Raw genomic sequence first — 16765 nt, 5'->3', positions numbered from 1 at the left:
TCTAGCAATAGTTTACTGATATATTTTAAACATATGCCAAGAACCTGTCAAGACAAATGCACACAAGCTTTAGGGTGAGCACAGCAGCCACAACAGCAGAATATATGAAGTTGCTCAAGAAGAGACATGTTCACATCTTGTGTTAGCAGTTCATGGTAGTAATAGGTGATTGTAATGTGGCTGTAACTCCTGGATAATGATAGTTAGACATATTGATCCATTTAAATATACTAGCTGTGTCCCATTTAAATGTCACTTGGCCGTAGCATAACACCAGGACTTTTAAAGTAAATCACCGACATGTAGTTCAGCCATTGTTAATGTCCTAAATGCCTCAGTGAAGAGGCCTTTTGTAGAAGCAGACAGCAGTGCTAACCAATCATAAGAAACCCAGTCTGGAATTTAAGGTTGAAGGTGTGACAAACTGTTTTCTATCATTTCAGTTCTTAGATGTGTCCCTACATGACTGAGGAGAAACCTCTTTATGAACAGCTAAACCCTTTATTGCACAGTAAACTATGCCACCTAGTTGTTTAGAATGCCAGATCTCAGCCGACTTGGTACGTTGAGTCATCTCCAGCCTGTGAAGGTTCATTTTCTAAACCACGAACCATAATTTACCAGGGAATTTATCACTGGCATATTGCTCCAAAAACTGGATCTTTTAGTGTGATGTTAGTTCATTTAAATTCAGTATTCACATCAGTTTTTAACCCCATGAAGCAGAAATAAAGACCTGAGATGCTCAAACTGCTGCAATGTCAATAAAACTTAATTGGTCTTGAATTTTTGAATGTCTGAATTGTCAGCAAACTAAAACCTTTGCTTCACTGAATAACCTTAAGCAGATCTAGTATTCATGAAGCTGTAAAAACAAACAGAAACAATCACTTTTTTCCCCAAATAAATATTTATTGATTATACAAACTGCACAATACACATGAAAGGGTAGGGGAAAGAAAATCCCACCTGAAATGAATTCTTCACCTCTTCCCACTTGTTTACATCTGAAAGAAAACACTGACTATGAAATGAACATATTTACAAATTTTTACAGTGTGCATATACTGTCACTAGTGTGACAAAATAAGTGTGTTAGCGTGCATTGGAGGTTTGGACTGGTTTTATTGGAATCCAGTGGCCGTAGGGCATCCTGCTTTCATAGCTGTCCACTCTGGGAGTTACCTTAGCACTAGATGAAACTGCCACTGTTGGTTTAGCCACAGAATTCTAAAGAAACAAAATTACCCCAAAGTCATTGCTGCTTGACTTTCAACAGTTCAAGAATTTTAAAAAATTACAAATGTAAAAGGTCACTTACATTGGGGCTAAATGAAATTGTCCTTTTTGGCGACCCTTTTGAACTGGACACACCAGGCTCTTCCACTTCTCTCTGTTTCAAAAAAAAAAAAAAAAAAAAAAAAAGGTCCTAGTTAGATAAGTGTAAAACTGATGGCAGGGTGAACCTTGACAGTTTCTGAAGGTCATTAAATGAATTACAGGATTCAATATTTTTAAGCACTTCTATTACCCAGATAACTATTTTAGTGTTAGCTTGAATCAACTGCAGCTCTCATGCAATTCCCCACCCCAAAACCCCACTCTTGTCAAAGGCTAGACTCAACCATTACATGAATGCTTCAAGGACAGAACCTGAAACAAAAGGTTAACAAAATGTCAAATAAAAAGGATGTTTTCTCTGTCTTAAATGGCAGAATGATGGTGGCACAGCTTTTATAGCCTCTGAGCACACGTCATTTGTGCCAACTTATCTCTGGTAAACGGAGAGGAGTTCTTCGTCTGTTTTTAGTCACTATAATGCAGTCCACACTCCTGCGCTCCATCGAGTGGAAGATTCTGCTAAATAACAATGACCCATTTCAACTGAAAGCATACATACATTTGTATTGTAAAAATTTGCTCGTCTATAGTAAGTGTAGTCAGTGTAATACAACGTCTGAAGTGTGTGAGGAGCTAGTTATCTAATGTGTGCCATTAGCATTCATATAAACTTTCTGTGTAATGTGTAGTAATCTACATGATTTAAAGTATAACTCTAATCGATACAAAACATTACAAGAGTATCAGTTAACCTTTCACCCAAACACATTTTGTTGTCACCCAAGTCACATGATAATCCAGGGGCCGATGAGTGAAGGAGACCACTGTCATGTTATCTATGAAGACAGGAATAAATACAGAGAGTATGTGTGTTCCCTCAGGGTCCAAACGTTAACAAGACACAGGAAATTCAACACAACACAGAGCTTAAAAGACATTACACTGTGCTTGCTATATTGTATGCACATTCAAAAAAAATGTGTGACAGCTAGAAAGAACTTTAAAAAAAAAACAACCAAAAAAAAAAAAAAACACCCTTGCTTTGTAATTATAGTTAATCCAAGATAGGGAGGAAAAAAGGAGGCCTTTAAATACAATCTGGGCCATATCTTTAGTGTGTGGTGTATTCAGCAGAGCTGACATTTGCTTTCAGATCCTCACCTGTGTCCGTGTCTTTTCAGCACCTTTTCTCACCCTTGGCTCTGCTGACTCCCATTTGGACTCTGACTGTTCTGATAGGATTGACTTTACACTCTCAGGAAGTTCCAGCTTCTCCACCCCCAGGATCTTCATAGCATTGGCCTTTGCAGCTTTGAGTAGCTCCCTTTTTTCTAGTGAACACAGGTTAGAAACAAAACTTTAATCTGATTAGCATCAAATGTTACATTTTGGCAACTTCTAAATCTTACTCTATGCAAAAAAATAAAAATAAATACAGTCTGACTGTCATTGTTTTTATACATTCAAAAACTTACCATCTACACTCAAACTGACAGCGCGTCCTGAAGATCTGGACCTTGAGCGGCACCTATAGGTTCTGACTGGAGATCGGGAAAATCTGCATTGGAATCTGCTCACACGCCTGCTGTACCTGCTCCAATGACCAGACGACCTGGAGCGGGATCTAGAGCGGGATCTAGAGCGGGACTTGTAGCGCCTACGATCCGAGTACTTATCTCGCGATGGCGAGCAGCTGTCAGAGCGAGAGTGGGCCCTGTACCGGCGTGGTGGAGAGTGGCAGTAGTGGCCACAGTCATATCTGCGATGGTTGTCACAGCGACAGCGTGAAGAACGCCTGTGGCAGCGGGGGTGAGAGCGAGACCTGGAGCAAGAGGAGGACCTACTGCTGGATGAAGATGTTGAAGAGGATTCAGAAGATGATGACCTGTAACGCCCTCTGTGACTGCGACGTCCCCTATAGTGGCCGGAGCCATAGCTGCTACTGCCACTGCTGCTTGTGGATCGTGAACGGGAGCGAGAAAATGTGTGAGATGAACCAGGGGTGTTCTGGTCAAAGATGACATTGATGCCATCACTCTGCCGAGCATGGGCCATTTCAGAGTGAGACTCTCCTTTCTTAGCCATTGTGTTGTTGTCTGCCACTGGCTGAAATGAAAAATAAATAAAAAATTAAGTATTTATCAAAAGTTAAATTGAAGTTATTTTTCCATTAAGTTCCATTAACTTATCATTAACTTATCTTAAAAAATTATATTTGTAAACAACATTTTAAAAGCTAGGAAGGGCGCTATATAGGGTGTTATATGCATAATGTCCTTTGTAAACTGAAGGTTTTGTAGTTCATCAGTGTTCCCAGCTGAAAGTATGTCGAAGTAGTGAAGACCAAATAGCACTGGAATTAAAAAAAAAAAGTTTATCAAATGAAAGGTTACCAAATTGATCACCAAAAAAAAAAAACAAAGTTGAGAAAATGCCTAAAGAGGGCACATGGTTTAAGGCATAAATTTATCACTCAGAACATCTAATCTTTTCTTTTGTCTGTGCTTTTTTGGCTTGTGCTTGTTTGATACTGTTTCCATAGAGATGAAAGAGCAAGCGAGAGAGAAGGGGGGTGGGCTATAAACACATTGTTTATATGCAAACATGTCGGAAACTTAAACAATGCGATAAGTAAAAATCTACAAGTCATATCTGAAAAGCCTTCTGCTGTGATCAGCAGCCTTCATCTGGGTCTGCTCACAAAATTCTGGAACCCTCTCACAATGGCTTTTAATTGGAGGTGACGTCATCGCCACTCTGCTGGTGGAAACATTTCTAAAAACTGTATAAAACTAAAACTGCGATTATTCAAGTAAAAACAGGACAAATGCTGTAAGATAGCTTAAGAGTCTCTCCATGAATTTGAATGAGAAAAAAAATGCTGAAAAAGCGGAAGTATAAAAAGATATTAAAAGCTGAATGAAAGAACACAATGTCCTTAATAAGCGTAACATTTTAAAGTTTGAACGATGTTTCTAGCCGAAACATTCATAGTAGATAGCTGAAGCAATCACAGCAGATAAGAATATTAGGATTAGATTAGGATTTCTGTGAATAGATGAGCAAATGAAAATGAGAATGGGCAAGCTTGTGAATTGTTACTCAGTGCTGCCCCTACAGAGCGAAAACATGTTGCGTAATTGCAACAGCTGACTGAATGGACTGGAAATTTCCAGAACTGCTTAAGCTAACGCCTGCTATTGCTACATAACGGTCTACCTCCATCCCAATAACTTCTCAATTAATACGACTGACATAAACTTAACTACGCGGAAATTTCATTTATTTTAATTAACTGTTTACATGTATAAGAGTTTGTCGATAAATCATTAACATGCCACCGTTTAATCACTTACCAGGTCAAATGTAGTTAGCTCGAAACCTTTGTTTCTTTGTTCGGCAAGGTAACGTTGATATAATGAAAACAAATAAGAAATCTGTCCCCAAAACGTATCAAAAAGAAGATACTTTATAATACTGACTAGAAAATGGCTCAAATATTTGGTTTTTAAGAAAATAGTGCTGTGAAAAGCAAAACCACGATCTTCTCTTCGAGATTGAACCTTCGTCACTCTAACGAAACTGAGGCTAGGTGGCGGAGCAACAGCTTTACATAGCCTTTGGAAAATTCCAGTCATGCGTTGCCCGAGACGATTCGATTCGTTTGAACGGTTCCCTCTCACGACATCTCTGTTTGATAGAAACTTAAAAGAATTGAATTAATTTGGGATAAAATCGACGTATCTTCGATATGTTTTCTGAAATAAAGACATTATGTGTAACATGGGTCATTGTTAAATAGCAATATGTCAACCTCAATTCGGGAAGTGCAGACTGATTCGGTATCGGCTCACCCGATTCTGCTATTGTTGCAAAGATTCGAACCATTTGGTTGAATCAACAAACCAGCAGAGCTTTACACGTCAACAACAAAGCAAAAAATGGGGAAGAATGAGGCAGAGGGACTGAACCATTATGTGGCTGTAGTAAATTGAAGTGTGTTGGGTGTTGGATAGCTTCCCCCACAGTGCATGCGCTGTTGTAAGCATAAACTAAAATGGCTGGTATGTAGATTATCAAACAAACAAAAAAAGTAAAGTAAAAGTAGAAAACTAAAGTAAAAAATAAAATGACATTCTCAGAATAATATAAATATTTTATTGGATGGGGTTCATTTATTATAGCAATCATTAAACAAGATGGTAGCATGCACGAACGCAACGACCTGGTTGTTGAGGAATTTCCGTATAACTCCGTCTTGAACAATATGTCAAGGATTATGTTTTCTTAACCTATAATCAACAATGCGACTAATTAAATGGAATTACTTTATGTTATTAAACAATAACATTATTACTGTGGAATAAACTCATTGATACTATTGGTTTAGGGAGATAGCATCCGTTAAGAAAAGATCTCGCGGTATTTTATTTACGTAACTTTTCCATTGGCTGTTTGCCTACCCCGTCACCGCCCTCTACTATAACACTTTTTTTCGCCCGCCACTAGTAGTTTGCTACCTGAGAGTCAGGCTACATTAAAAGCAGAAATGGCTATCCTTACTGTACTGCCATCCAATTTCGGATATGTCATATTTACTTTCCTCTACAGCTGGATTATGTTGTTGTATTTAGCAATCAAGGTTGGGTCTGCCAGGAAGAAGTACAATGTTACGGTATGGTGGTTTCACACGATTGTCTTAACGACGGTAACGTTATGTAATGAACCGTGTACAGTATGTGTGCAGTATGTGTGCTGTATGTGTGGGTTTGTGAGTTGTTTTTCTTTATTCTCGTTTTCAAAATTGTCCAAGTGTGTAAGTATTTGTAATTACCTGCAAAGCTCATGGCTTCCAACAGTAACAATTCTAAATACGTTTTGAATAGAGAGAAATGTAATGCAGCGTTAGGAGTACAATCGGACAGGCATCTTTTCTGCTTACCTTTATTGCATGTTTGATCTTTGCTTTATTTTGCAGTATCCCACAATGTACAGTGATAAGGAGCAAGTGTTCAACTGTATCCAGAGAGCCCATCAGAACACTCTCGAGGTATACCCTCAGTGGCTTGTTTTCCAGACTATTGCGGCTCTTGTATATCCGGTATGTAACCCATTTAGTTTTTCTATGTTTCAATATCAAATCCAATAATATATTTTTTGTGGACTACTTTTACATAGATGAAAATATTGAGAGTTAATAACTATTTCTGGTGTTGTTTAATTTGTGGGAGAGGCAAGCAGCTCCCATGACAGTCAATTCCAAAAGTTAGTGTCACAGTGATGAAGCATTTTTTCCCTAAACTGAGTTACCCATATATATATATTCCCGTTCTTTCTGATTTTCAGTTGTCAGCATCCATACTGGGGGTCATTTGGGTGACCAGCAGGTTTTCCTATGCCTGGGGTTACTACACAGGAGGTAAGACTGACTGATAATGTTGATGTAATTTGGTTGGAATTATCAGTGCCTCCACTCATTTCAAACACCCTAGGCACCTGTTATAATATCAACCATCATTTGAGTCTGTAATTACAATCACAATACATTTTTCTAATTTAAACAAAATAATACTCATAACATTGTAGCCTTAGAAGGGCAAAGGTGGCAGTTCAGGTGTTACAGAGGTTATAGTGCAGTGATTGCCTGATCATTTCTATTGCTCCTCACAAAGTTTTGTGTAATCATTTACCCCAGATAAGCACATGAGCAAAAGTTAACAAAGCTAGGATATGCACTTATGAAGTCTAAATTCTTGTTGCTCTAGTCAGATGTTTATAACAAGTAATGCATTTAATTATTTGCAAAATATTAAGTGGTCGCAATTTCAGTATTGGTTTAATTGTACTGTATGTATTGTTTTTATTTCTGTTTCTTTATTCTGCTTTAGTGACTGTTGGCTTTTTTCTGTTTTTATGCTTAATTCCAGATCCATCCAAGAGGATGAATGGTGCCTATGGCTATATAGGCTACTTTGGAGTCATCATTCTATCAATATGTGTAGCCTTACAGTTGCTTGGAGTCTTTTAAGGCAACTGTCATCTTGTATCTGCCTCAACTTGTATCTGCCTTTACTTGATTATACTTGTGTAGGAAATTTATCATTACCACATGTAATCCTTAACCCTCCTGTTATGTTCAGGGTCAAACTGTTTTAAAGATTAACAATCAAAGTATTTTTTCACTTTGAAACTTCTCCTGCTTGGCCTTATTTCGTGTAATCAACATATAAAATAAAAATGGTTCAGTTCACATATTTGTTACCCCCCCTACATCTTTATATTACAAAGGTACTGTTCGCAGATGTAAATTTTGCCTCCAGATAGCTTCATTTATAGAAGACTGTTACCGCCACTCGGGATGAAAACAAATGATGATCCTGTATCTTAATATAATGACTTACTAAGTCAAAATAATGAGATACTATGTAATTATTATGAATTACTAAGTCAAAGTAATGAAATACTACCAGGAAGTACTGTGCACATCTTCCTGTCATTGGATAGTTAAAGTAGCTCTAAATAATGGTATCCTTTTGAATTTTTATGGATTCCTGCTAAGCTTTGTCTCACCCATTTGCTTGCATATGAGGAAAGCACAGCAAATGTTAAAAATGCTTCTTGTTCTTTTCAGTTACCAAGTGCAGAGCCGGCTCAAGCCATTTTGGTGCCCTAGGTGAGATCAAGGTTTGGTGCCCCCCTATTAAATATAAAAACATAAATAAAACCAGAGTTCCTGTTCAGGTTTTGTGCAATTATGTAGAAAGTCCTGACAGCTCAAACAGTATGAATACTAAAAAGGTGCTGTGTTCAAACAATACAAAACTGCAATATAATATAAAAACGGAATACAAAAGTTGCAGTGCGGGTTTAACTCAAACTCTGTTCCAGTGTCAGCAACATACTGGAAATGGTGCTAAGGCCAGTGAATACTTTATACTTGTATTAGGTAACAATGGGCCTTATAGAAGCAGAATGTACAAACAAGACAACATAAAACTATAATGTAGCACTAAAATCCAAAGTCTCTAATTGCTTAAATTTAAAATTATACATGGCTGGACTTCCTTGCTGCAAAGGCATCTATGTTATCATCATGATACCATGATACCTACCTACCTCATTATGATACCTGAAACCTCACGAAAACCGCACCTGATAGCCCTTTTCTGCCTTTTCATGATGACAATATCAATATAACAAATATAAGAAAAGAGAAGATCAAACTTTATTGATCCCACAGTGGGGAAATTCACTCGTTAAGCAGCTCACAAGAATGGTGCTGTAAAATCAGAATATACAATGCATATCCAAAAGCATGTATAAACAAACACGTAGCCAAGAGAATTTACAGTATACAAGCAAAGATTCAGCTGAACTGTTGAGTTATAGAGTCTTTCAGCGGTGGGAACGAAAGAACGAATGCTCCTTCCTACATTGAGGGTGTATCAGTCTGCCACTGAAGGACCTGCACAGAGTCTCCACTGTCTCATTCAGCAGATGAGAGGTATTGTCCAACCATCTAAATGTATTGTCAGCTTGGCAAACATTCTCCTCTCACCCACCAACTCCACATAGTGCACTGGGCAACCCAGGACAGAGCTGGCCTTCTTTACCAGTCTATTCAGTATCTTCCTGTCCCGGTCAATGCTGCCCAAACCCCAGCAATATGACTTGTTGTTGAGGTCTGTACACAGGAACCGCTACCTGAGATACACACCAATAACTCGTCCTATCCCCATCAATCAAATAATGAGAAACAACAAAAAGGGGGTTGTTTTTGTTCACTGTTTCTGAATTTGTTCATTTTTTTATTTTCAACACAGAACGCAAGCTGTTGATCTTTTTAAAATCATTATTTAGAGATAGTATCTCATTATTTGACCTTGTCATTGTTTTTGACTTAGTAAGTGACTTTGACTTCGTCCAGTGGCATAAACAGTCTTCCATAGTTATTGGTACTCTGCACCTATACCTAACATAAACCCTTTTTTATTATTTAAAAATATTATATAAAAAATAATATTTTAATAATAATAATTTTCTGAATAGAAGCCATCTTGTTTTAGAGTCTACAACGACTTAATTGTGAAACTGTACTGAGGCCTAAACGCCTGTAAACAGTGTTTCCTTCACGTACTACTGCTAAAATCGTAAACCTAGTGAGATCACATATAAGTACAACAAATGGGGGAAAATTTAAGCATATTCCCTAAGAGAGAGAGATAATTCGTCTCAGTTGAAAGTAGAGCATTTAGCAGCAAAGTTAGCACACATATTTAGTTCTACTGTATCAAACGGAAAGTGCATAATCCCATTTGCTTTTTTTTTCATTACTTTGAGAAGTGACTCTTAAACGATGCAGATTTATGGACGTCTAAGTGCTCTTTCTATGTGACATTTCGGTCGATTATATATTAAAATTTATAGGCAACCTTAGCCTTAATGTGCTACATTTTCATTAGTTTGTGTGCTTTCAACTGCCGAACATATTCCCATTTTCTGCAACAACACCTGAAGGCACCAATATCAACGGCGTCTCAGAGGTTCGCTGATCAAACGACGTGGATGAACTGCGCATGCGTGACCGAGCTCTTTCGGAAGCAAAGTCGCGTATATCCAAGACATTCGCACCAAAAACGAAAATAGAAGGTAACAATTCCTTTGAACGTGACATTACAATCAAGTAACGCTGTTCGATTGTGTGTTTTAACTTGGTACTATCACTGTCGTTTGGCTTTTGACATTGTTTTCTAGCGATTTCGTAGCAAGAAGAAAGCTTCAAGGAAATGTTTGCTAGTGCGAGTGAGATGAACAAAAGAATCTGACGACATAACCGCGTTTTAACCTACATTCTGATTACACTGTTTGTGTCTACAACATTTAGGTCAGATTAGTTCATAGCTTTCTGTCGAATAAACGTGACAGAGCAGCTTATATACCGTCAGTGCATAAATCTATAGATAGAGAATTGTTAGTGGTTGTCTATGAGCCTGGGGGCTGAGCATTATCGGTACTGTACGGCGATTGCGCACAAACTGTTTTGTTTTTGCGGTGTGAGTCTGGAGAGAAACGGACGTTTGCTGTTATACATTCTATATAAGGAACAAACATGTTGTCCAGCTGACTGTTATATAAAGTTGTTATTGTTGTGACATTACACACTGTTTAAACCTAATGCCTTTTTCCAGAGTCATGTCAGGATTTCTGGATGGAATCCGGTGCGGAGACTGCGAGTGCAATGTGGACTGGGGGGAGAGAAGAAACACGATTGCATCCATAGCTGCTGGAGTCCTGGTATGACCACCGTTCTCAACGATTAAAGGCATAAGGGGTGGAGGGGTACTGTGAGATTAGAGTTCTTGGTCTTTAGTTGTCTTTGGTTCCTAATAATTGGCTGTGACTTCATCTATTAAGGAGAAACATAATGAGACGGAGAAAGATTTATGAAATAAGTAATAAAATCTTTCACATCATATAAGTACGCAGTTGGTACCCAAAGCTAACTATAGATCATTTTGTTGCAGTTCTTCACTGGTTGGTGGATCATCATTGATGCAGCTGTGAAATATCCTGATGAGAGTCAGTTTCATCACGCCTATCACACTTGTGGAGTCATTGCTACAGTGGCCTTTCTCATGTAAGACTCTTTCACAAGCTCCTTCAGTGTGACAACGAATTCTCATGCCAATTATTTGTTATTATTTATTATTTCTTTAGTTGTCATGGAGATACTTTAGATGTTACCACATAACCAAGTATGAAGCTTATGAGAAGGTGGTTGTACAGTACTTAATCCTCTTTCCACTATTCACTGACTTAACTGCCTTTTGGTAGTGACTTTGCCCTTTCGTAGTCAATGCTGAATGGTGGTCTGCTTTCTGGTTTCCATATGCAGCTGTTATCACACAACTGAAACTCAATACTAACAACTTACCCAACTCTGACAACTGAGCATCTCCAATTAAACATGGAGTCCCTTGTATGAGATTTTTTTTTGTATACTGCCATTTTGTGACTTACATTTTTTTTTAGTTTGGAGGTTGAAACGTTTTAGAATATATCGTACCGTATGGGGTCAGTTAACATAAAAATTCTCGGGAAAGCAAATAAGTATCGATAATTTCTTTCTGTCTTTTGACTCTTCTAGGATAAATGCTGTTTCAAATGGCCAAGTGAGAGGAGACAGCTACAGTGAAGGCTGCATGGGACAGACAGGTTTGTATGATGTCATAATGAACTACTCTATATTATGAGCATATTTCTCTGTGGTTCTGTCCTAATTTCCAACTGTTTCCTTGTATTAGTTTTACAACACGCGCGCAGTAAAACTCAAAGCTATAAAGTAGCACTGTATCATGTCACCAAATAACCCACCCTTTCTTATCTCTGTTTGCAGGCGCTCGAGTGTGGCTCTTCATTGGCTTCATGCTGGCTTTTGGCTCCCTTATTGCATCCATGTGGATTCTCTTTGGAGGATTCGTAGTTCCTCGTAAGTCCAGTTTGTCCACTTAGTACATGGCAACTTGCATTGACTGTTCATAAGTCAGTTTTAAGGCATGATATTGAGAGGAATTTTATGTATAGTTCAGAAGTGTACTTTGAAAATAAATTGTAATAAATGGCTACTGCTTTAATAAATGCAGTGCAATGTCAAAGTATGAATCTTGCCTCACTTAGTAATGTGGAAATCTGTCTTTTGCAGAGAAGCCTTTTGTGTACCCCGGTATTGCAATTTTCTTCCAAAATGCATTCATTTTCTTTGGGTGAGTTAATACACAAGTTGCATTTTATTTCATGTCTTTGTGGAAATATTATTCAATATTGTTTTTTGTGTTTTTCCTGACTTAGGGGTTTGGTCTTCAAGTTTGGACGTACAGAGGATCTGTGGCAGTAACAGACTCCATGTGACTGGTCCACTGTAATACACTCTGCTTTCTATACTGTATGAGGCAAAATGCTTTAGTGGTTGTTCACTTTATATATAAACTTTTATAGCTTTCAACTTTAACCTGTTTAATTTATATCTTTTGCTGTATAATGGCTAAATCATAACCAAGCACACATTTTCATAGATTCTTTTATTTGAATATATTCCAGCAACACATCTTAAAATGTGTCTATTTGCACTCAAAGTGTGTAGCCATGTTGTTACAAGTTTACAACTTATAACAAATGTGTCTTTTGAAAGATTTACTTCACTGAACTGTACACATTTCCTTTGGTTAAACTGACTTCTAACATCCTTAATTTGAAGTGAAAACAATTATTGTCATGCCACAAAATGTCATTGAGAGAAATCTTTTCCAATACTTCAAACATTCAATTAATTGAATGTAACATATTAGGTTGTTTGTATTTATCCTAAAAGAACACTATATCAACTCTGGAATTTGCAGTTATCGGGATTTATTTGTAAGTTTAAATAGCTGACATTGCTGACTTGAGGTCAACAACTTGAGGTTACAAAACAGGCGTCGTGTCTGTACTGGAGACTTGTATGTGACTGCAACACTTCATTTATTTTTCTTGTGTAACTTCCAAACCATAAGGTCAGTTTCTGACTACCATGGCCAAATTAAACATGAAATTACTGAGCAGTAAATGAGTCTTCTGTTTTTATAGTCAATCCTTGATTTTTGTTTAATAAGTACTTTACATTAAAAAAGGAATAATTGTATTAAGTTTTACACTTTGACATAAATGTATGCCGAGAAGGTTTCTGATTTCAGGATTAGACTTGGTTTACTTCTTTTTCTATCCTCTTACTTGTGCACTAATAGATGGGGAAACTGCAAGACAGAAAAAGAAATTGTTATTGAAGTTTTATGCGTTACTAGTATAACTATAGCCTTTCTTTTGCACTAAAGAGAAACATAATTGTGATTGTTTACCTCCCAGAAAGCCTGATCATCAAAGCATTTTTTGTCTTGGGGAGGTCTCCAGAAATTCCACATTATTATTAGTCCTTTGAACAATGACAAAACAGGGTCAAAACAAGCCCACAGATGGCCTATATATAAATATGTAGGACATGTATGACATTCTGTGTATCCCACACTGTAAATGTAGATTTTACTAAAATGAAAAGGCTATTCTGTTGTTTTGCTAGAGGATAATAAGCAATAAGTCCTTTATAGGCCTCTTTGTTTTATGACTAGTCTGTTAATAGTTGAAACCTAGAGAGAAGGCTTACCTGTAATGATTCCCATGGACAGACTTATAGCGATTGTGAAGAGGAGAATACTGATGTGAAATACAGCAAACCGGGTTGCCCTACAAATGAATTACACAGGTTGTCATACCTTTTTTGTATGTGTTCTGCAATGCTGAAATCATGTGAAATGTGCATGCTTACATTGTGTAATCATCACAGTCTATAATCTGTATGAGGAGATGTACTAGCCATCCCAGTAGACCGGGGAGTCCATGTATGCTCAGAACAGCACAGGTGTCATGGCATTGGAATGCAAGTAGCATGTGGCTCTGAAAAACAGAAAGTTATCAATGTTTGCAATGTGTTGTTTATTTAATTGAGGGCTACATTTACAGACCTTGAGGTATCGGAATCCAATAGTTGATACAATGGCAGCAGTAAATCCAATTGTCATGGCTTCCCATGGCTGATGAACCACTGACATGGACACCCCAACAGCAATGCCACCAGCAAGGATGCATGACTGTAAGTGTATCTGAAAGGCAAGTAAAGATGTATGCTCCATTATTTGTCAGTTCAGACTGATTTTAAGTGTATAGATTGATTATATTTTTATTTCGCTTTTGTGCTATAGAGAATGCAAAGTTAACATTGTGTTGAATTTTTGTTTTTGTGTGCCATGGTGAGAGCACCCCCTATTCTGATGAGGAGTTGGAGCCTGATGTTTTGCCATACTTCTGAAAAGCATCACCATGGTAGGTCATTGCTGCTGCCATAAAAGCTCATTAGGAGTGCTGTCGTACATTGACCCCATCTACATCAAATTTTAATGAGCTAAACAAATCAAACTAAACATAAGGTATGCAAGTAATCCATCAGAACCACTTTTGTAGGCTGAGCACATCCCTCACAAGATGATGCTTCTGTCCCCCAACAGTTAACTGTAACTTTACATTCTCTATTGAAACACATCTTTCACTTCAGCTCTGATAGTTTGAGATGTGTAAACCTATCAAACGTCAGCTCATACCAGGTTGAGTCTTCCCTTAGGACTGGAGAGAACAGACAAAGCAGCTGCTGTTACAGCACTGACAGCCAGGGCAAGGTAGGTACTGCAAACTGCCCTTAGCTTCCTCTCAGCAGGGTTATTTTCCACAAGGATTGAGTTAAAACTGGGCCAAAACATATAGAGGAACAGAGTCCCTGCAGAAAAGAGACAGTTTCCCCATTTGAAGAATGACCATTGTACTGCACCATCCTACAAAGCCTTTTACAGTACAGTAATGTAATATCATGACACAGTAACATAAAGAAAACATGGTATACTATTCACCCAAAGTGGAGAACAAGCCCGTTTTGCGGTCAAATTTCTCTTTTTCAAAGTGCTGCTCAGATCCTTTTCGAAACAAAGTCCAGGTCAGCATGAGTCCAAAGAAAGCTCCAAAGATGTGAAGCATCATAATGCTGTTCAGAGGTCTGACCTACAGTTGGGTAACATTATCATTAAATATACATTTTTACAAAGGAGAAAACATAGGATTAAAGGCTGCTTACTTTTAGCAGAGTCCAGAGGACCCACCGATTTAAGACAAATCCTGAGACTTCCAGCAGTGAGATGAGAACGAGTTGAATGGGGTTGGTCTTACCCAGCACAGCTCCAATAGAAACGAGGGCAGAGGCTGCACACATTTCAGCAACTACCAAGCTTGGGTAAAACAAGCACTGACTTTAAAATTGGACTTACAACACTATGTCCCTAATAAATTGAACATTTAACTAATTCAGTTATGGACACTTCATTTCACTACAGACAACACATCTAGAGATTATTTATGCAACTGGAATTGTGTCATTGTAAAAAAAAACAAAAAAACAATGATACTCCACCTTTTCAAACTTAGCCTGATCTTTCCTCTGTAATACCAGGACTCAATGCCATTGAGTATCATTGCCCATTGGGTGGCAATGACAGCCACAAGGAGGTTGAATGCAGAGGCACTGAAACCATACCGCACTAGAAAAGTGCATAGGAAGCCAAATCCTAGAATTACCATCACATTTACATCCTGGAACTCTGCAGGAGAGAGAAATAACACTCAGAAGTCATGACGTCTTAGGGTCTGCTGATGGCCCCATTTTCAAGAATCAAGCAGGTCAAAGAACCAGCAAGAATATGAGCTTATCAGTACCCAACAGAAATAACTGCTACCCCTCCTCTACTGAATCAGCATATCATTCGCTTTTTAAAGAACCTGTATAAAATATCAAAAATCTATTATTAATGTATGTAACGTTGTGTTAATAAATATTCAGATAAAACATTACTTTTTTACCTCTCAACCCCCCACTGTCTTACTGCCTCCCCCCAAACAAATTTACTAATCACCTGAGTAAAAGTGGCTGAAGTTTTCCACATCTTCTTTTCTATTGTCGACCTCAGTGTAAAAAGCAAATATGACAATGAATCCTATCTGCAAGAAGATCAAGAACGGTGCCAGACGGCTTCGCAGACTTGGTGCGTACTGTGGAGCCATTGGAGATGTTTCCTGCGCACTTCTCCAACTGATGCACGTTCACATGTTATCGTGGCGCTTTAAAAAATGGGCGAAACCCGCACAGCATTTTTTAAAGAGCTACATGGCAAACAGAATCTGAATAACAAAATGTTTTGTCCTGCTAAAATTAGGTTGGATTTCAATGCTCTATGAAAACTAACGGCCTTCACTTTACAATTACAAAACATGATCCACAAAAAGTATATAATGCACTGCAACATATTCTTTATTTCTTGTTTTTTAAGGGAGGACCATCGATTAACCTCATACGAGCATATAAAAACAATAGTCAATACTGTTAAAAGCGGAAACACATTTAAGTAATATAAGAGGCAAAACTCACAGGTACAAATTTGCACCTACCCTAGATTATTTGTAAAATGTCTCCCCACTGCAATAGGCTTTATGTCATTTCTATTTTTTTTTAACAAAGCCACTTTGTTATAGCCCTATAGAATAAAAGTTCCAAGGATAAAGTCAAAAAGCAACTATAACTGAACACACAGTCAAAGAGCCAGATATAAATAGACCCCGTATGTTGCAATGAGTGGTTTTAAATCTGGCACAAAACAAAAAAGTATTTTGCTCATAATAAAGCAAAAACTCAAAGGTGAAACCCGCCTTTTTGATCAGGGGATTGGTCAATAATTGCTGCCCGATTTGTCCACAAAAAATCTGATTGGTTTATTGGCGAGACGCTTCGCGTACAGCGGCC

At 37.9% G+C, this 16765-nt stretch overlaps 4 protein-coding genes across 6 annotated transcripts; 2 read left to right on the top strand and 2 right to left on the bottom strand.

The window, feature by feature from the left end:
- Positions 1-891: 891 nt before the first annotated feature.
- rsrp1 (arginine/serine-rich protein 1) lies at positions 892-4939 on the bottom strand. Of its 3 annotated transcripts, XM_067480940.1 has the most exons (5): positions 4698-4939; positions 2817-3447; positions 2503-2672; positions 1322-1393; positions 892-1230 (listed from the first exon to the last, which is right to left on the bottom strand). In XM_067480940.1, exons 2-5 carry the CDS (start codon positions 3424-3426, stop codon positions 1096-1098), a joined length of 987 nt encoding a protein of 328 aa, XP_067337041.1. In that variant the 5' UTR covers positions 3427-3447; positions 4698-4939; the 3' UTR covers positions 892-1095. The 3 variants fall into 3 exon arrangements, 1 of the variants encoding a protein (XP_067337041.1); XR_010911126.1 differs by lacking the exon at positions 892-1230 and having other exon boundaries at positions 2094-2672; XR_010911125.1 differs by lacking the exons at positions 892-1230; positions 1322-1393 and adding an exon at positions 1403-1857 and having other exon boundaries at positions 2094-2672.
- Positions 4940-5812: 873 nt separating this feature from the next.
- Positions 5813-7591, top strand: mgst3b (microsomal glutathione S-transferase 3b). Its single transcript, XM_067480945.1, has 4 exons — positions 5813-6016; positions 6320-6442; positions 6688-6760; positions 7269-7591. Exons 1-4 carry the CDS (start codon positions 5891-5893, stop codon positions 7367-7369), a joined length of 423 nt encoding a protein of 140 aa, XP_067337046.1. The 5' UTR covers positions 5813-5890; the 3' UTR covers positions 7370-7591.
- A 2255-nt stretch (positions 7592-9846) lies between these two features.
- Positions 9847-12417, top strand: tmem50a (transmembrane protein 50A). The gene is made up of 7 exons (XM_067480944.1): positions 9847-9990; positions 10530-10635; positions 10866-10978; positions 11489-11556; positions 11738-11830; positions 12044-12104; positions 12190-12417. The coding sequence occupies exons 2-7, from the start codon at positions 10534-10536 to the stop codon at positions 12233-12235; spliced, it is 483 nt and encodes a 160-aa protein (XP_067337045.1). The 5' UTR covers positions 9847-9990; positions 10530-10533; the 3' UTR covers positions 12236-12417.
- Positions 12186-16430, bottom strand: rhd (Rh blood group, D antigen). The gene is made up of 11 exons (XM_067480942.1): positions 16414-16430; positions 15882-16086; positions 15383-15569; positions 15050-15200; positions 14829-14976; positions 14526-14698; positions 13893-14030; positions 13697-13824; positions 13535-13614; positions 13233-13306; positions 12186-13130 (listed from the first exon to the last, which is right to left on the bottom strand). The coding sequence occupies exons 2-11, from the start codon at positions 16027-16029 to the stop codon at positions 13104-13106; spliced, it is 1254 nt and encodes a 417-aa protein (XP_067337043.1). The 5' UTR covers positions 16030-16086; positions 16414-16430; the 3' UTR covers positions 12186-13103.
- Positions 16431-16765: the final 335 nt, after the last annotated feature.

The sequence above is a fragment of the Channa argus genome, chromosome 16 (assembly GCF_033026475.1).
Source record: "Channa argus isolate prfri chromosome 16, Channa argus male v1.0, whole genome shotgun sequence".
Taxonomy (NCBI): domain Eukaryota; kingdom Metazoa; phylum Chordata; class Actinopteri; order Anabantiformes; family Channidae; genus Channa; species Channa argus.
The sequence above is the reverse complement of the archived record's forward strand: the minus strand, read 5'-3'. Positions and strand labels throughout refer to the sequence as shown.

Coding starts and splice junctions, on each gene's coding strand:
- rsrp1 (XM_067480940.1), bottom strand. CDS start 3,426: ATGGCTAAGAAAGGAGAGTCTCACTCTGAAATGGCCCATGCTCGGCAG. Junction 2,673..2,816: donor TGTCAGTTTGAGTGTAGATG/GTAAGTTTTTGA, acceptor TGTGTTCACTAG/AAAAAAGGGAGCTACTCAAA. Junction 1,394..2,502: donor CTGAAAAGACACGGACACAG/GTGAGGATCTGA, acceptor TTTTTGAAACAG/AGAGAAGTGGAAGAGCCTGG.
- rhd (XM_067480942.1), bottom strand. CDS start 16,029: ATGGCTCCACAGTACGCACCAAGTCTGCGAAGCCGTCTGGCACCGTTC. Junction 14,977..15,049: donor TCCTCTGGACTCTGCTAAAA/GTAAGCAGCCTT, acceptor ACCCAACTGTAG/GTCAGACCTCTGAACAGCAT. Junction 13,825..13,892: donor TTGGATTCCGATACCTCAAG/GTCTGTAAATGT, acceptor TCTGTTTTTCAG/AGCCACATGCTACTTGCATT.
- mgst3b (XM_067480945.1), top strand. CDS start 5,891: ATGGCTATCCTTACTGTACTGCCATCCAATTTCGGATATGTCATATTT. Junction 6,017..6,319: donor GGAAGAAGTACAATGTTACG/GTATGGTGGTTT, acceptor TTTATTTTGCAG/TATCCCACAATGTACAGTGA. Junction 6,761..7,268: donor CTGGGGTTACTACACAGGAG/GTAAGACTGACT, acceptor GCTTAATTCCAG/ATCCATCCAAGAGGATGAAT.
- tmem50a (XM_067480944.1), top strand. CDS start 10,534: ATGTCAGGATTTCTGGATGGAATCCGGTGCGGAGACTGCGAGTGCAAT. Junction 11,557..11,737: donor AGGCTGCATGGGACAGACAG/GTTTGTATGATG, acceptor CTCTGTTTGCAG/GCGCTCGAGTGTGGCTCTTC. Junction 12,105..12,189: donor AATGCATTCATTTTCTTTGG/GTGAGTTAATAC, acceptor TTCCTGACTTAG/GGGTTTGGTCTTCAAGTTTG.